General features: G+C 38.1%; 1 protein-coding gene across 1 annotated transcript; it reads right to left on the reverse strand.

The window, feature by feature from the left end:
• Positions 1-17,244: 17,244 nt before the first annotated feature.
• On the reverse strand, positions 17,245-20,477 carry LOC107798110 (glucan endo-1,3-beta-glucosidase 5-like). The gene is made up of 2 exons (XM_016621067.2): positions 19,747-20,477; positions 17,245-18,499 (listed from the first exon to the last, which is right to left on the reverse strand). Exons 1-2 carry the CDS (start codon positions 20,094-20,096, stop codon positions 17,338-17,340), a joined length of 1,512 nt encoding a protein of 503 aa, XP_016476553.1. The 5' UTR covers positions 20,097-20,477; the 3' UTR covers positions 17,245-17,337.
• Positions 20,478-20,945: the final 468 nt, after the last annotated feature.

A 20,945-nucleotide genomic window follows, 5' to 3' on the forward strand; every position in this document is an offset into this window, starting at 1 on the left:
GGTAGAGGCCGAGGAGGGGCACGTGGTGCAGCTAGAGCACCTGCCCGAGCTGCGATAGAGGAGCCACCAGTAGCTCCAATTGGGGAGCAGGCACCCGGAGGCACCTATTGCCACCCCTGCACTTTAGGAGACCCTTGCACAGTTCTTGATCATGTGTGGTACCCTAGCTTAGGTAGGGTTGATTCCACTTGCACCAGCCATATCTCAGGCTGGGGAAGGAGCTCAGACTCTGGCGGCCTGTACCCCAAAGCAGTGGGTCTATGTTGACCAGGTCCTAGAAGTTATATTAGTGCAGCCTAAGGTTAGGACAGCCGCATCTAAGAAGGAGCAGCTTAGACTTGAGAGGTACAAGAAGTGCCACCCTCCAACTTTCAGCGGTCTACCTACCTACAGAGGATGCACGTGGTTTTCTGGAGAAGTGCCACTGTATTCTACGCACCATGGTTATTGTGAAGATGAGCGGGGTTACTTTTACTATATTCCAGTTGTCGGGACCCTCATATCAGTGGTGGCAGGCTTATGAGGAGGGTAGCCCAGCCGATGGTGCTTCGCTCACATGGGCTCAGTTTTCAGAGATGTTCTTAAGAGAGTTTGTTCCCCAGGGCCTTCGGGATGCATGTCATATGTAGTTTGAGCAGCTATGCCAGGGTACCACTAGAGTGTCAGAGTATGCTTTCAGATTCAGTGAGTTGTCTAGACATGCACTTACCTTGGTTTCCACAGTTAGAGAGCGAGTCCGTTGATTTATCGAGGAGCTCAACTATGGTATTAGATTCAGCATGGCTCGAGAGTTGGAGACAGATACCCCATATCAACAGGTGGTAGAGATCGCACAGAGATTGGAAGGTATGCGGGGCCCAGAGAGAGAGGACAAGGAGGCCAAGAGGCCTCGAGATTCTGGCGGATATAGTGGTGCCCATGCCCTAATTACATCCCGTCATGGTAGAGTCTATGTGAGCCATCCAGTTCATTCAGCATTTCCAGCTTCCAGTGGTATGCCAACTACCCCTAGGTCTTAGGTTGCCCATTATGCATTGCCACTTTCTAGTGCACCTCCTGCACGGGGTGCTTTCAGCGGTCAGTCCAGTGGACCAGGCCCGAGCCAGTTTCAGCAGACACGTCCTCCGAGAGCTTGTTTTGAGTGTGATGATACTCGTCATATGGTGAGGGAATGCCCCAGACTTAAGAGGGTTGCACCTCCATCGACTACTCAGGCTCCACGTATTCCACAGGGTCCCTAGACTTCTTAGGCCGTGGTTACTGCTCCAGTTGCCGCTCCACCTGCACAACCAGATAGGGGTGGAGGTCAGGCGATAGGGGTCTCCCTAGAGGGGGAGGCCAGCCCAGATGTTATATTTTTCTGGCTAGCACCGAGGCAGTTGCATCAGACGCAATTATCATAGGTATTGTTCCAATTTGTCATAGAGATGCATCAGTCTTATTTGATCTCGGCTCCACTTACTCATATGTATCATCTTACTTTGCTCCGTATTTGGGTATATCTCATGATTCTTTGAGTTCTCCTATTTATATGTCCATGCTTGTGGAGTCACAGATGCGGCTGAGGGTCCGCAAAAGCGAGATCGCTAGGGAGAAAAAGGGCAAATCGGGGGTTTTATTTCATTCTTCATCTTTTGACTTAGAGAGCTCATTTTTGGGTGATTTTGAAAGAAATTTTCAAGGAGTTGATCGGAGTAAGTGGTTCTAACTCGGATTTGGCTATCATACATGAATCCATCATTGTTTTTATCATTTAGTTAGTGTTTTGAGTTGGAAAAACTAGGGGAAATTATGAAAACTTTATAGACTATATTTTGAGGATTTAAAGGTCGATTTGACATCAGAATTGAATAATTTTAGTATGGTTGAAAATATTGAATGCGTGTTCGAATTTTGTAATTTGGTCGGGTTCCGAGACACGGGCCTAGGGTTGATTTTTTAAGTAGACTTTTATATTTTCTTTAAAGATTGCAACTTTAGTGTTAGGAATAGTTTCCTATGGTTTGTATTTATGGTATAAAATTATTTTGGCTTGATTCGAGTCGTTTGGAGTTGGATATTCATGGAAAATGCTTACTAGTGGATTGAGTTAGCGTGTTTTAAGATAAGTATCTTGCTTGCCTTTATTTGGGGGATTACCCCTTACGTTTGGTCTTGTTTTGCGCTAATTGTGGTACGCGATAGCGTGTATGCAAGGCGACGAATGGGTACATGGGCTAAATGTGGTAATTTACCGGTTAAAGCTATGTAGATTCTTTTCATGCCTTTAATTGAGTTGACATAACATGTTATATTCATCATCGTTAGTCTATCCTTACATACTTCCATTGACATTGTTAATACCTGTCTCATCTCTTACTTGTTGTTTGCCCTTATATGCTTAGTTGAAATTATTGTTCTCTTATTGCCTTGTTAAATATTTAACTGTTGAGTTACCTTACTTGAAGTTGTTATTTGTTGGAATATCTTATTATTGAGTTTTGTTGTTGAAGTTGTAAAAGCCGTAATCACAATTGAGGCAAAGATGTAAATTATTGAAATACCATTCTTGTTGAGATATTTACTTTCAGTTGCTATTGTTGAGGCTCTTGTATATGTTGTGGTTGAGCCACGGGCTATTTATTGTGGAAACATTGTTAGTGTTGACTTCTTTGGCAAGTTGTGGTATTAGGTACTTGAGGTGCGATTTGTGATATGTTGTTATATTGATACACATGTGATGGTATAAGGATAAGGGTTGATACACATGCGGTGAGATAAGGTGGTCTTGATATGCGTGTTGCTGGTAGAAAAACTACATGAAGCCACATGGTGTGATAAGGTGGGCTATAACACAGGTAGTTATTTCAGAAAAATAATTTTCAAAACTAAATGTAAGGCTCCCGTGGTGATATAAAGAAAGATTGTGACTGTGATAGTGAAATGAGATACGAGGTTGTACCTCGGACATGATTTGTCACGACCCAAACCGAAGGGGATGCGACGGGCACCCGGTGCCTTACTCAACTGAGTACCAATGTAACATATCTTTCTTATCATACTATCATGGGTAAATGAGCCAAAAAACCCGTCATGAGATAACAAGAATAAAACATAAGGAATACTCAACATATGACGACCCAACATGATATACAAACTTATACATATGACATACGAGCCTATAAGGCCGACATGGCCATTGGTAAACTCAAAACATAGGCCGACAATGCCATACAAGTATCCATACACCTGGCATCTGTCTACAAGCCTCTAAGAGTACATAAAATCATAAAGGTCAGGACAGGGCCCCGCCATACCAATCAATACATATCCAAAGCATACTGACCAAATAGGAAACTACATAGAAAGTGGAGTGCACCAACACCTTCCGCTGAGTTGATAGCCTACTTGGAGGACTGTCAACCTATCAATCGGGACCTGCGGGCATGAAATGCAGCGTCCCCAGGCAAAAGGGACGTCAGTACGAATAAAATACTGAGTATGTAAGGCAGTAAAATATAAACAAGAACAGTAATGTAAAGAGAGATAGAAGAGATACAACCTGTAACATCTGAGTGCCTCTGGGGGCTACTGACATAAAATGCATAATACATATATATACATAAACTTTTAAAAACATACGCTTCTGTGGGCATCATTATCATCATCATATCATACCCGGCCTCAAAGAGGACTCGATAAAAATGTACCCGGCCCTCATAAGGCTCGGTAGAATCGTACCTGGCCATGTGGAGCTTGGTAAACTCAACTGATCAGTAGTTTCACAATAGGTGTCGTACCCAGCCGACTATAGCTCGGCTCGGTAAAGTAAAATAAATAGTATATATAATGCATGCTGGACTCATGGAATCACGTTCTAAACCTTTTGGAATGATGTAAGGTCGTTGCACCTTCGATTAACATTATGTACATCCATACCATTAATATGAACTTCAGTAGGATTTAAGGATCATACATACTTGCTTAGATTAACTTTATAAGAAAAGAACAACATGGGCAACCTTAGTTGCTAGGAGTAGATCCGTTATAAAATAGCGCATCGTTTATGTTTATTTCATTTTAGATTATGCCAAAAGAATGAAGGAAGTGCCTTAACTTACCTTTGAAATCTTCTATCCAATCTTCAAGCAAGCTCAATATAATCTTCTTACATCTACAATGAGTAAACCAACTTCGTCATCATCATATAAGCGTTGTAACTCTTATATTTGGAAACCAATATTCTACAAGAAAATGGATAGCACCTCCCCTATTTTTACTACATCCCATATGTTACCAAAAGTCACCAAACAGCCCAAACAACAACAATATAATTCACAATATGCTCTCCGATTTGTTCAACAACTATTTTGAGCGGCAAGCTCGATTTACGATTAACAAAATATGGTTTGAATCCAATTCCTTTTACATGAATATGCCTAAAACATATATAACATCATACTTATGCTTACCATATCATTTTCAACCCAAAATATCATAAGCATAATCTTCAAATATAGTCCACACACCTAGCACCTTAACCTTTATCGTCAACATCTTATTTTTCATGTTATCTTCTTCAATCCACTAAATTAGCACACGGATAAGCTTAACAACAACATCCATAACATAATAAAACTATTTATATCAATTTCCAGCCACAACAAACCATATATATAGCATCAATATAGCCCACAAAAAAAGATAATGATTCCTTATGCCATGTCAATTACTATCTTGTAGATTTTCACTCAAACAACTCAAACAACACATGATTGACCTTAAGCACAACCAAGAACATAATTTACTTACTTTAAGTAGTAGATACAACTTGAAATGTCCAGCTGGTGTAGCTCACAACAACCCTCAATCACACCACAACACTATAGAGTTGTATTTTCTTCTTGATCAACTTTTGTGTTCATGTTGGTGTGTAAACACTTATATTTTGCCTTGAAACTCTAATATACATGAAGGAGGTACTGATTCTTAGCTTAATCATAAAGAAAAAAATGAAATTTGAGGTTACTTACCTTTGAAGAACCCTCTAAAATAGCCACAAGATGAAGAACTACGATCTAGCAAGCACCACGAGGTTTCTAGCGTTGGATTCATGTTTTTATCTAAGGTTTTCACCCTAGGATCATGGATACATGGAGGAAACCTTGGAGAGTATTTAGGAAGGTTTAGGAACTGTTGTGGATGAGAAAAATGTGTTAAAACGACATATAAATGACTTAAGTACAAGCTGAAGTTTAAACCGACTTTGTAGGTCCCATGGGAGTTGCTTGCGCAGTCTCGTGAAAATGCGAATATTTCTCTAGTACAATGTCGTATCAACAAAAAATTTAATGCGTTAGAAACTAGACTCGTAGATATTCAATTTAATGTATAGATCATCCCTTGATTCCTAGTATATTGGGAGAAAAGTGCAGCTACATTTGACCTAAATTTTAGCACATTATGAATGCAACTTGTGATGACCTTTGCTAACTTTTGTTCCACAACTCGCTTGACTTAAAAACATAACACACGACTATTATACAACTAAAATAACTCATAAATTTACCTCCTCATCATGTTAATCGTCCTAGTCTTTCCCCAAAAGTATATGTTATAACATTCCAAACTTGTCGACTTTCGACAAAACTTAGTTTCTTCAATTCGTTTAGCGTCTAAGTTTTCCAACCCTTTTGGTACTTGCTATTCATGATATTAAAGATTTTTAACCCCCAAGATAACATGATGAAATTACGTTATGTACTTTTAAAAATGATCTCATTTATGAGCTTACATCCATTGGCTTACGACGTACTCTCACGTACGAAAACATGGGATGTAACATCATTCCCCCTTTGGAACATTCATCCTCGAATGTTGACTGATGTATTTATCGGCCTCATAACCTGTAGCTCTTACGAATACTTTAATATTGTCCTTGACATCTAGAAAATTGTTCTGTAAATAAATCTAAAGGCCAGGGTATTCCCCCCTTTAGGCCTCTTTCTCATACCACGACCTGTGGTCGAAATTCCTCCAATCTCGTAACTGTTGTTACCTTCTGTCATGCATCATGTACAACCATGTACTTGTATGTGTGCCTATACAACTCTTCTCTCCTTTTTCCTCTAGCTTTTAGCCAATATCTAGGCCTCACTTTGTGAACATATACAGAACTATGACAAGATGTCCCTCTAGGCATCTATAGGTGTACTAAAGTTCTTCGCTTGGTACTTTGTTGAACTTACGACTATTGCTATACCTTGCTTCATAAACTTAGTTATCTATGCATATGGTTTTACTACATCTAGGTAGGTCATACTGTCATGCCCCGAACTTCGGGGAACGCGACTGGCGCGAGACCGAGCAAACCCGATCGAGCAAGCCTATCTAGCCTTTCTTACCCGACTCATGCTATATTTGAAGAAGTAATGCATTACCATTTAGTAAACATGGGAGAGAGAGTTGTTATATGAGTGCATAAACATTGCTAGCTAGATTCTTACTTAAGTGCAACATGTCATAGTTAAGTTTCTAAAATACATACAGTTGACAGTCTAGTGGAGAAAAGTTTCAAAATACAATGTGATCCTATGACCACCCCGACACCCATCCATGACCCACATAAACGTCTACGGAGCCTCTAAAGATACAGAAGACCAAAATGATAATGCCGACAACAAGGCCCTGGATATACCTCAAAATATGGAATTTTTTCACAAAAGAAGAACTACAAAACCCCTGGGAGAAATGTGGGCTCACCAAGACAGATGTGAAGAGAGAAGGAGAGCACCACTATCTGCGATCGACACTGTCAGCAACGGAACCATCTACATCCATTCAAAGATGTAGCGCCCCTAGTAAAATGGACGTTAGTACTGTCGAATAGTAATAGTATGTAAGGCAAACATAGTTCTTAATAGGATGAACAATGAACAAATAGAAGGCAGTTATAACATCAACAAGTACTTCACAGGATTACAAGGAAAACACCCGGTAAGGTTCACATAGTTCCAGTTAAGTCTTTCCATTCCTTTAGGTTAGTATACTTTAGTGTCAAGTGCCATAACGCATAATTCCACCATGATTTTTACACGAAGTCCAGTCTCGGCACGACCGACTAAGCCATCCCAAGTGAGGCATATCCAATCCATAATGATAATCAGAAATCCATTATAAATGCCACCATATGTATAACATGGCGTCCGATCTCGGCATGATCGGCTAAGCCATCTCACTTGGGACATAGCCTCTTTCAATTATTCCTTAGGGTACATTTCTTTCTTTCTTTTCCATTCCATGGCACCACACACACCTCTTTTATAAGTTTTATCTCTTGGCATATGGATACATTGTTACAATTCAAGTCTTTTCCCTTATTTATTCGTTCATATAGTTTCATCATCTATGTCAATAAAGGATTATCAGATAAGGCATGCACACATAAGGAAAGATAAGAACACTTGGAAAACATAATCACATTTTCAACTATCATGATTTCAGAGTAAACATATAGAACAATTTTGGAATAAAAGTCTGTCGACCAAGCATGTTAATGCAATCCATCTAGCATGATCAATCCGGAACTCATGCCAACTATTCGGGCACCAAGAATTCAACTCTAAGAAGAAGAGGGTTAGCCTTACATACCTCAATGGAGCGTTCCTTAAATCCTTACAATAATATCCGGAATTTCCTAGCAACTTCGATCTATTTTATGAGAATTACAAATTGAACCAAGAATTAGAGACATGGGTGAGATTCTAGCTCATTTGAGTATATTATCAAGCACTAGGTGTGTATTGTGGTTTTAGGACCCTTTTGTGAGAAATTTCCATCACCTTACACCCCAATTGCCATCTTTTTAACTCATACTCTTCCCCTACCCCATTATCACTTATGCATGCAAGATAATCAATTTTTATACCCATGAACCCACTTGTTAATCACTTATTTTAATGGGAATTTTGAAATTATAGTTGAGGGTACAAGTTCTTACCTCTTATGGTGAAGACCTAGTAATTTCACTTGACAATCTTCAAGGATTTGGGCAAGGATTGAGTGGGGACTTGATGAAGATCACTCCCTCTCTCTAGAACTCCCTCTCTCACTTTATATGCAGTGAAATAACAGAAAAATGGTCTAATAGGGTGTTTTTAATGGGATGGGGTCGGGTTTTAAAAGTTAGAAAATAGGAGCCCCGACACAATTTGCGATCGCATATGCGATCGCATAATGGATATGCGGCCCGCAAAATGTACCGCAAAAATGGTCCCAAAATCTGGAGAAACTATCTGGGTATGCGACAGAAATGCGGTCCGCATACCTGTTCTGCGGTCGCATAATGTACCGCAGAACTGCCCTTCACAAAAATTTCAAGGGGATTATGCGATGACTATGCGGCCTGCATATCGATTATGCGATCGCATAATTGGCCGCATAGTTGACCTCAAATTAACCAACATAGTGTCTAGCTCTGCGGCGACTATGCGGTCCGCATACCTATTATGCGATTGCATAATGGACCGCAGAAACACACATTTTTGGCAAACATAATTTCTTAACTTTTTAATGCACCGATCAATCGAAAGGGGCTCGCCGCGAAGAGTTTTATGAATTTCTAACACATGATCCTATCTTAGCACCACGAGATTCGGGTTTTTGAGTAGAAATTTTCACGGGGCCTTACACATACTATATCCTAACTCTTACTTCGGTTTATTATTACCGAGGTCTGCCACCCAGCTCTGGGTTATTATTGCATTGTTTGTCCTATATGTATAAATCTATGTCCTTTAATGCTTCCTCATTACTATTCATCTTAATAATGACAGTCTAATCTCATCTCATACTTTGCAAATTTTATCCATTCATTGGTGATTCAACTTAATGTTGATCCATAATCTACCATAGATAACTTGAAACCTCTTACCTAATACATTGTCACTAGGGCTCACATCTCATCGGGGAACATATGAAGTGATTTATCCGATCTACCTAGGGACAATACTATACTTCAATAATTGTGTTTCATAGCATCCTAACATGATTCATCTTGGGGGGGGGGGGGGTCCAATCCCACGTAATTCATAAAATCCATTTTCTTTAAATTATTCCTCAATTAAAGGCCTAAATGTCATCCTCTTATCTATCACAATTACACCCTTATTCTACTACCGAGGCAACATTTCGTCTCTTCTAATTGCTCCCAGTCTTAGACTCCTCTCTGTTCATTCAGGTTGTACCGAGCTTTTTATTACATATGGAAATCATTAGCTCCCTTATTTTGATGGGTTTAATCCCGAGGACTTACATATTCTCGTCACCTTCTCACTCACCTTTTCATATCCTTACTCCTATCTACCTAAAACCTTGTTTCTCTATGATATTTTACCTTACGACCTACACATATCTATTTATACTACTCGCAACCTTCCTTTAACTTGATAGCACCATAAATGTCCTTTCGTGCCTTCTCAGTTGTCCTTAAATGTAAGCAATTACTTTTCCTGGTCATTCTATCACTTGTTGCATGAATACTTGGCTTGTCTTATTGCCCACGAATATTGTAATTTCCTGTACCTCATATGATCTCAAACATCACCTTTGATTTTTTTCCCCATTCATTCGCCACGATAGGTGCTACTTTCTTATGGAGGGGATACAATATTGTAGTGAGACTGTTGTTACAAGATCATTTACTCTTTAGCTCACTATGCTTAGGTGAAAACCTTCTTCCTTATTTCCTCAGCTAGTCTTTCGTTGTAGTATTTAGGGAGACCTTATGGCTCTTGTAAAGTTGCGAGCTTGTTATATCGTACACCCCAAGGAAATTTTTGTTGTTCTTACTCGCCTATAATAATCCTTAGTTACATAATTTCGTGCCCTTATGCTCGTAGGGTTACTTCTAAGCTCAAATTTTGATTGTCTCCTTAGTGACACTCTCTTTTATTTTCATAAAACTTAAACGATACCTTTAACTGCCTCAAATCCTATCTGAAATTTTTTAGATGATTGCAATCTTGTATTGCGAGACTGAATTCCCTATGCTACGGTTCACTACATTTATCTTGCATGATCTATTGATTTATCTGTGACCTCTTGTCTAGCCATAATCGGGCTCTTCCTGAATCAACTACTAATTACTCGTTGGTCCATTCTCATATATATATTCTTTATAATCTCTCTTGGGATATATCCTTTCTCTTAACTTACCTCTCGCCACTAGCTCCTGATGTATCAAGTGTCCTTTCATATATCCTTTGTCTTAACTTATCTCTCGCCACTAGCTCCTGATGTATCAAGTGTCCATTCACACTTATTTATCAATAACATCCTGGCCGGAAACTTTTACTGCCTCTCCCCGGTGTCGTGCTTGTATAATGTTCTGGAGTCGCAACATATCTACAGGAACTGAATAAATGCAACATCATCCCTTTCTCCTTTTTACCACATTCTTCCTTTACCATTCCATAGTTAACTAAACCGCTTAACTCCGACTTAATACCATATCACACCATATTCCCCCCTTTAGGGGAGTACTAAGATTTAGTACTACGACGATCTAACTATAGATGTTTTACCTCTTCATCTTTGGCGTCTTTTCACATTATCAATGAACCTTAATCGCCTTATGGTAACCTTCTGTACTAGGGATAACCAAATTTCTTATGCACGAAGGTGACACCTAGTGTAACTGGCACACTTAGTCCCTTAAGATTAACTCTTCTCAGAGTGCTTGCTTTAGGTAAGCGACTTCCTAAATGACCTTTAAATGTTATTCGTCTGTTGTCTATTCTATTATTGTTGGAACATGATCTCTGAAATTCTTACAATGTCGATCATTATCAAATCCTCCGGTCCCTAATTCATGTTCGGTTTTATCTTGTTTACTAGACCATACTAATTTCTGTTACTACAGGGGATCTAACTTAGCCTTCTAGTAATCGCGTTGGACTCACCAACTCATTTCTCGAAATAAGGGTATGACCTTTGGCCTATACTCTATTATTGTCTCAAGGCTTGTTACCTCTTGTCTTTTCCTTCACTTGACTATAGACTCTATCATCGTGTCATATTTTGATTTACCGTTATCACCTATTTATCACATCTTACTCATAATACTTTATTTACTCCCTTCTTATTCTCCTGCTAATATTTCTGTTTATCACCTTATTCTGAAAACTTCAACAAAATATTCTTTCGCTTTTAGCTCCCCTTGCTCCATCCACTGGCTCTTCGGGTCGCCTAACATTCTCTCTTTACTAGGGACGAGAGCCATACAAGGTAAATATTTATCTCTTCTAGGATTGTGCCGATCATCTAAATTTTCTGTACATTCTAGTATTTCATATCTAAATGTACTATTCTAGAGTGCACCATAGAGCTGTCTCACAAGGAGAACTATTACCACATTTGCAATATCCTTCAGAAATGTCAGCTAATGCTAACAATCCATCCACCATTTTGGGTTACTCTAACTCCAACCGGATCCTGATATCCCATATTTCTCTTAAATAATATCTGTTAGCTCCCATAGGGCATAACTGAGATAGGTGTGGCTAACTGTATAGATCTCTGTTATTGTTAAAAATAACTCATAATACTTATGTTTCTCTGCCTAAATTGTAAAAACTGATAATCTTCACTAACTAGATACCTCGTACCCTTCTTCACTTTGGTTCTTTTACTTGTTAAAACTTATATCCTCCTTCTGATTCTCTTATTGCTTTTTACTATATGGGTGGATAGATATTCATGCTTTAGTGACCCTTATCAAGAAGCTTACACGTCTTAGTACACACATAATCTACTGAAAACCTTACATTTACTCATCATAAGCGTGATGCAAAATCGAGTTCCTCTAACTCAGCTTATCCAGAGCCACATTCAATCTCTTATCAACTGTCTCTGTGGATGTAGGCATCGTTGTGTTATGACTAAAGTCGAATTTAGGAGTTTGAATTCTTACAACTGAGCTCTACCACACGATCTAGAATATGAAGAAAGAGTGACAGTCCTAAATGCTCTGTATCCCCCTGCTTATAAGTATGGTGCACAACACACCCATAAACAAGACTCTACGAGACACGACTTGTAGACTCCCTAGGACAGAACTGCTGTGATACCACTTTTGTCACGACCCAAACCGAAGGGGCCGCGACGGGCACCCGGTGCCTTACTCAACCGAGTACCAACATAACATATCTTTCTTATCATACTATCATGGGTAAATGATCCAAAAAACCCATCATGAGATAACAAGAATAAAACATAAGGGAATACTCAATATATGACGACACAACATGATATACAGACTTATACATGTGACATACGTTCCTATAAGGCCGACATGATCATTTGTAAACTCAAAACATAGGCCGAAAAGGCCATACCACTATCCATACACCTGACATCTGTCTACAAGCCTCTAAGAGTACATAATATCATAAAGGTCGGGACATGCCCCGCCATACAAATCAATACATATCCAAAGCATACTGACCAAATAGGCAACTCCGGAGCAAGTGGAGTGCACCAACACCTTCTGCTAAGCTGATAACATACTTGAAGGACTGGCAACCTATCAATCAGTACCTACGGGCATGCAACGCAGCATCCCCAAGCAAAAGGGACGTCAGTACAAATAAAGTACCGAGTATGTAAGGCAAGAAAATATAAACAAGAATAGTAATGTAAAGAGAGATAGAGGAGATACAACCTGTAACATTTGAGTGCCTCTAGGGACTACTGACATGAAATGCATAATACATATATATATACATAAACTTTTAAAAACATACGCCTCTATGGGCATCATCATCATCATATCGTACTCGGCCTCAAAGAGGACTCGGTAAAAACGTACTCGGCCCTCATAAGGCTCGGTAGAATCATACCCGACCACGTGGAGCTAGGTAAACCCAACTGATCAGTGGTTTCACAATAGGTGTCGTACCCGGCCGACTATAGCACTTCTCGGTAGAGTAAAATAGATACTATATATAATGCATGCTGGACTCATGGAATCACGTTCTAAACCTTTTGGAGTGACGTAAGGTCGTTGCACCTTCAATTAACATTATGTACATCCATACCATCAATATAAACCTCAGTAGGATTTAAGGATCATACATACTTGCTTAGAATAACTTCATAAGGAAAGTACAATATGGGCAACCTTAGTTGCTAGGAGTATATCCGTTATGAAATAGCGTATCATTTATGTTCATTTCATTTTAGATCATGCCAAAAGAATGAAGGAAGTACCTTAACATACCTTTGAAATCTTCTATCCAATCTTCAAGCAAGCTCAATATAATATTCTTACGTCCAATGAGTAAACAGTCTCGTTGTCATCATATAAGCGTTGTAACTCTCATATTTGGAAACCAATATTCTACAAGAAAACGGACAACACCTCACCTATTTATAATACATCCCATATGTTACCAAAAGCCACCAAACAGCCCAAACAACAACAATATGATTCACAATATTTTCTCCGATTTGTTCAACAACCATTTTGAGCGGCAAACTCGATTTATGATTAACAAAATATGGTTTGAATCCAATTCCTTTTCCATGAATCTGCATATAACATATATAACATCATACTTATGCTTACCATATCATTTTCAACCCAAAATATCATAAGCATAATCTTCAAATATAGTCCACACACCTAGCACCTTAACCTTTATCGTCAACATCTTATTTTTCATGTTATCTTCTTCAACCCACTAAATTAGCACACAGATAAGCTTAACAATAGTAGCTACAACATAATAAAACTATTTATATCAATTTCCAGCCACAACAAATCATATATATAGCATCAATACACCCCATAAAAAAGATAACGATTCCTTATGCCATGTCAATTACTATCCTTGTAGATTTTCACTCAAACAACTCAACCAACACATGATTGACCTTAAGAACAACTAAGAACATGATTTACTTACCTTAAGTAGTAGATACAACTTGAAATCCCCAGCTGGTGTAGCTCACAACATCCCTCAATCATACCACAACACTATAGAGTTGTATTCTCTTCTTGATCAACTTTTGTGTTCATATTGGTGTGTAAACACTTGTATTTCGCCTTGAAACTCTAATATACATGAAGAAGGTAATAATTATTAGCTTAATCATAAAGGAAAACATTAAATCTGAGGTTACTTACCTTTGAAGAACCCTCCAAAATAGCCACAAGATGAAGAACTACGATCTAGCAAGCACCACGAGGTTTCTAGCGTTGGATTCATGTTTTTATCTTAGATTTTCACCCTAGAATCATGGAGACATGGAAGAAACCTTAGAGAGTATTTAGGAGGGTTTAGGAACTGTTGTGGATGAGAAAAATGTGTTAAAATGACATATAAATGACTTAAGTACAAGCTGAAGTTTAAACCGACTTTGTGGGTCCCATGGGAGCTGCGCAGTCTCGTGAAAATGCGAATATTTCTCTAGTACAATGTCGTATCGACAAATGGTTTAATGAGTTAGAAACTAGAATCATAGATCTTCAATTTGATGTTTAGATCATCCCTTGATTCTAAGCATATTGGGAGAAAAGTGCAGCTACATTTGACCTAAATTTCAGCACATTATGAATGCAACTTGTGATGACCTTTGCCAACATTTGTTCCACAACTCGCTTGACTTAAAAACATAATACACGACTATTATACGACTAAAATAACTCATAAATATACCTCCTCATCATGTTAATCACCCTAGTCTCGCCCCAAAAGTATATGTTATAACATTCCAAACTTGTCGACTTTCGACGAAACTTATTTTCTTCAATTCGTTTAGCGTCTAAGCTTTCCAACCCTTTTAGTACTTGTTATTCATGATATTAAAGGTTTGTAACCTCTAAGATAACATGATGAACTTATGTTATGTACTTTCAAAAACGATCTCATTTCCGAGCTTACATCAATTGGCTTACGACGTACTCTCACGTACGAAAATATGGGATGTAACATAATTCTTGTTGTTATCTTTCATTTATATCGCTTTTGTTTTGTTTGCATCATTTCCTTGGTGTTCTTAATATGTGTTTCCTCTCTTTATGCCTTTATCGTCTTATCTTTCAATGTGGCTTATCTTGTTGTATTCTTTATTATTTTATTCCTTGATTCCATTATTATATTGCACCATACATGTTCAGCTTCTTTACTTATTCCAGTAGGTGTCTTGACCTGACCTTGTCACTTCTCTACCGAGGTTAGGCTTGATACTTACTGGGTATCGTTGTGGTGTGCTTATACTACGCTTCAGCATATCTTCTGTGCAGATCCATGTACTTCATACCAGGTTAGGCATCCGTGAGTTGAGCTTGGATCGGAGATTTCAAGGTATACCTGCTAGAATTTGCAAGCCTCGGAGTCATCCTCTATCTTAGTTTCTACTGTATACTTCTATTATAGATATTCTTGTATTAGGGATGTTTTAGTACACTCGTGTAGAGCTCATGATTCGGTCTTACAAGATTTTCGGTGTTATTTCAGTTGTATTGTGGAGTCCTTTTTATGACACATGTTGGTTTAATTGGTAGTTTTATTATTATTTCCGTTAATTCTTCGTGTATATTAGGCTTACCTAGTCTTAGAGATTAGGTTCCATCGACATCCTACTAAGGGAGATTGGGATCATGACAAATGCGAACCCTGGGCAGTCCACAAATGCGAAGCTTCCCCTAATTCCGTCACAATCGCAAGTACAACAGAATCTTTGCAAAAGCGAAGATCTCCACCTTCGCAAATGCGATCCAGTATCGCAAATGCAAGTTTGGCGTTGTAATTGTGGTGCTCGCATTTGCGAATAGGTCCTCGCAAATGCGAGACCTGCAGACATTCCACATAATCTATTGCCTTCAGATGCCAAAACCAACCGAAACACATCCGAAACTCATCTGAACCCCTCGGGCTTCAATCCGGACATTCACACAAGTGTAATAACATGATAAAAATTCGCTCACTAGCTCAAAACATCAAAATTCAAGAATTGATCTTAAAACATAAGATTTTCAAGTTCAAAACTCATTTTTTGAACTTTTTACATAATGCGCCGAAACGGCCTCGGGTCACTTGGGACCCCAACCGAACATGCGTACAAGTCCAAAACATCATACAAACCTATCAAACTTGTCAAAATATCGATCCGAGGTTGTTTATCAAAAAACGATTAACTTTGTCAACTCTAGCCACATTTAAAGTTAAAAATCATATTTTCTTCAAAATTTCACATTTAAACTTTTCGGAAATAGACACGGACTACGCACGCAAGTCATAAATCATCAAATTAAGCTATGAAAAGTCTTGAAACACAGAAAAAGGAGCTAGTACTCAAAGCGACCTATCAGATCATTACTGTTTTATTATGCCTATTTATTATGTGTTGCTCGAGAGAGAATACATATTCAGGTAGTTGTTGGGCAATATCACTCCCTAGGCATATGAGAGATCAATATTGTAGGTTTAAAAGTGGGACAATAGATAACAAAGCTTCGATGTGGTCAGAGTGAGCAGTGAGAAATTATTAGTTAGGGTAGTTCGAGAGAATACATCTACTAAATTACTGTGATTGCTCGAGAGAAAATTATGGTAAGTAAATTTCTCATGATTAGTAGAGTACAAATTGACGGAATTATAGGTAACGTAGCGAGAATGATTCTGATAATTGGTAAGATAATAATTCTAGGCCTCTTTAACCTTATCTACCACCCTTTGCACACTTAGTTGCTAATTTTATTGCATTTTCTTTATTTGCATTTAGTAGTTTAGAAACAATCAAAAAAAAAAATATTATTTGAATATTTTGAGAAGTTGATTTGCTTGTATTCTAATGATAGATAAAGTTGTGATAGATATGTTAATTTTCTATGGTATTCAACATCGATCCGAACTTTAAAATCGAATTATATTTGTATGACTGCTAGTTTTTTTATTAGGCATCGTTAGATGTGTATCACATTTAATACCTATTGGCTGTTAGAGTGAACATTTAAATAGACACAATCTTTCAAAAGCCAACGGCTGTACTCTTTAATTTAGAAAGGCAACGGTTGAAACCAGTACGAAGAAACACGATTCTTAAAATGAGTTTCCTTCTTTTCCTTTTAATTATTTAAATATTATTATTAAATAATACTTATATTTTTATACAACGGCAGGAATCCGTAAACCTTAATATAACCAAGTAATTAAATATATAAAGCATGATGACAGCGGAAACACACAAAATAGAGGGAACAAGGGATATTGCAATTAGTTTGGCGAAAAGAATAAAATTTATAAGAAATTTATAGTAAGGAGCGGTACGTATGTACATGAACTCTCAAATGAGCTAAGGCAGAGACATGTAGTAGTCCACTACGAATGCTAGCACAAAGAAAAGAAGAGAAAAATGTTTGATCTTTGTAGCAGAAGAAGTTCCTGGATTTGCCCTTGACTGGTGCCTACCCACATCAATCATTATCTCAAATCGACAAGAAGAAGAGCTGCCCCTGCTTGAAGAACTAGGAGATGGATCAATTGTTGTAATGACCGACAAATTATGAAACCTTTCACACGACCCTTTCTGTTGATTCATAGTTTGATAGTACATATTAAAGGCATATGAAGCGTTGGTCTTAACGTCAAGTCCACCACATGACGAACCATATCCAAGACTAGTGCAATCTGCGTAGCTACATGCATAATTTATACTTTCTGGCAAGCTCGGGTCCATAACATTTGCCTCAGGTGCCATTATACACCATTTCCTAGCCAAATATCGTACGCCTTTAGCTGGTGTCAGACTTCGATTGTTACCTAAATCAAGTTGGTATTTAATGGCTCCATCAAAGGCAAAAACTCCCCAATGGCGCTCGAAATTCCCCGGTTCAATGCTCTTGGCATCTTCATCCACGAGCCCGAAAATGTAAATGTCGGGTGGTGTAGGCCGTTTAGGGGTACCTATACCACGACTAATTCGGTCTAGTAGACCTTGATTGAACTTTCTAGCATATTCAATGTTTGCGTTGGCATCACCATCAGTAGGCCAACCGATTTCTCCTACGATTATAGGCATCGAACCAAAACCATTTTTCTCGAGAGCCCAAACGAGGGTATCATAATTAGCTTCGAAAACATTGTTATACGTGATGGAGCCGTCCACGACTGGAGAGGAAGAGCCCGAGAAGAAGGCAAAGTCAATTGGGAAATGAGGGTCAGCGTACAGGCTAAGGAAAGGGTAGATGTTAATAGTGAGAGGACCCCCATTGTCACTTAGGAACTTGACAATTTTCATCATGAGATCATGAATGTCTGATCTGAAATTTCCACCTGAAGGGACTCCACTGTCTGTTTGGTACACATCTGCATTAATTGGAACAGTAATCTTGACTTGTCGTCCTAAGCCTGCTTTAATAAGAGCTGCTTGCACATTTTCTAAGGCTGGTAATGTTGTTTTAATGAATGTGTCTTTGTAGGCTTTCAGAAAAGGCTCATTTCCGACTGCCACATACCTGAGAGACAATCAAAATGTAATTTTGTATCAAATAAGAAGAAAGTAAACAATTTTCATAACTGGTTAATAAGTTTTGGTTTGGATCGACGATATTTTTCTTAATTCAATGTTAATGCATGGAGAAGAAATACGACATAATTATGGTGATGTGAAAAAAATTATTCCGTATTGGACTACTTTTGTTCGCTAAGAGAGTTAAAAAGTAGTAGTAATATACAAGTACCTAAAATTGATTTCTCAATTAACATAAGGAAGACACAAAGTTAAGATATCAAAACGTACAATTTAATTGACTACTAATATAAGTCATAATGGTCAGCGCGGGCTAGAACACAACCAAGAAAAAACAGGGAAACAATAGAATAATAAAGAATGCAAGAAGTACGGTGCAATTCGACTAATTGCGTACTATTCTTTTCTTCCTATTCCGTCAAAAATGGAAAATTTTATTTTGTGTCTCACTAACCCTAGTTGTATGAGTTAACTTTTTTGTTTCACAGTTTTGTGGACCCAGATTTCCGTGGATCCAAAAGTGTAAGATTGGGATCCATAAATTTGTGAGACAAAAAGGAGCCTCATACAACTAGTGTAAATTGTACGAGACACAAAATAAAACTTCTCGTTATAAGCAAATAAAGATATTTACACCTTATGGAAAAGAGTTGAACGACTATTATGAGCAAATGAAACAGAGTAACATATGCCAATTGAGTTTAAGTTTTGTGTTTTGAGATATAAAAAATATTTATACAATCAAATTAGTTAAAAAGTACTACACCATCAGACAACTCTATCTAATACACTTGATAAATAATACTGTAAATAATATATTAATTATAACAGGTTAAATTATATCAATAAAAAGTTCAATAGTTGTCAGTACTAGTATAACTTAAATTTTATGTTAGTAATTACACACATAAATTTATAAATTACAAACATTCAGCTGGGTATAATAAGCGGGAAAATAGAAAGAAAAGCAAAACGATAGACATCTAGATTTTACATATATCCATACTGTTTTGCATGTAGAGTTTGATGACATCTTATTTATCCACATGGCACAAAGAAAGCCATGCATCATCACCTAACGAGACATCATCTTGAACAGATATTCCATACCTTAGTTTACAAGTAAGCTTTGCTGAAAATTGCTCGTTTACGTATGACATTAATATTGAAGATAGGAATATAGGACAACATATTGAAGCTTACAATTTCAAAAAATTGTTAAAGGAAGGAAACCTGATATCGACGCCATTCTTGGAAATAAAGGAAGAAACATTCTGTTGCACCCATTCCTCAGCAGCACGAACAGTGCTAGCCAATGATGCTAACATGTCATTAGGTATTCCAACCATAACCTGAATACCTGATCTCCCCAGCGCCTTCAACGCTCCTGCATCCGCTTCGAACAGTTTCACTTTGTTGAATCCGTTCTCTTTTAACAGCTTCACTACGATGTCTGGTGGTAGCGGATGAGATGCCCGCGTTCCCCAGTTCACGCCCATGCCCTCTGCAATTGAGCCTTTTTCGACGACTGTTACGATCAAAATCCACAAGAAGATGTGACGATGAACGTGAAAATGTTCCATGATAGAAAAGCTAATAGAATTAAGATTATTGGTGGAGGGCTTTATATATATATTTTGAGTTGAAAGGGATTGTACGTAGTTAAAAGTAAGGGATCAGAACTTGGGGCATTTAAGAATCCTTAATAGAAAGATAGCTGAGAAAGGAAGAGAGAGAAAGGATGTTCAAAGAAAGGAATGGAGTACGAATGCTGAAGACTCTCTTGCTAGGTTTCCTCTACTTAATTTTTATGCTGAAGAAATGTACCTACCTTAGTTTCAGCGCTCAAGTTGTGATGACCCAAAAGGTCATCACTTGTTTTGAAAATAAATTTGTGTTCCGAGTCCTTAATACCTCCTTTTGTCACACCTCGATTTGCGTGCACAGTCCGGGCGTGTATCCGAAAAGCTATTATGTGAAAATCTGGGAAAAATGATAAATTTTGCTTTTAAAATGAATTTAAGTTGACTTCGGTCAATATTTTGGATAAACGGACCCGGACCCGTGATTTGACGGTCCCGGAGGGTCCGTAGGAAAATATGGGACTTAGGCGTATGCCCGGAATCTAATTCCGAGGTCCCAAGCCCGATAAATGAATTTTTGAAGAAAATGATTTAACTAAAATTTTAAGAGTTTTTGGAAATTTGAATGTATTGGAAGTTGATGGTATCGGGCCCGTATTTTGGTTCCGGAGCCCTGTACAGGTCTTATATAGTATTTAAGTTGAGCCCGTAAAATTTGGTAAGAAACGGACTTGATATGACGTGAATTGGACCTTCGGTTGTTAATATTTGAACTTAAGAATTCTTGAGATTTTTCTTTGATTTTGATGCTAAATTCATAGTTATTGATGTTATTTTGATGATTTGTTC

The sequence above is a fragment of the Nicotiana tabacum genome, chromosome 18, assembly GCF_000715075.1.
Source record: "Nicotiana tabacum cultivar K326 chromosome 18, ASM71507v2, whole genome shotgun sequence".
NCBI classification, from domain to species: domain Eukaryota; kingdom Viridiplantae; phylum Streptophyta; class Magnoliopsida; order Solanales; family Solanaceae; genus Nicotiana; species Nicotiana tabacum.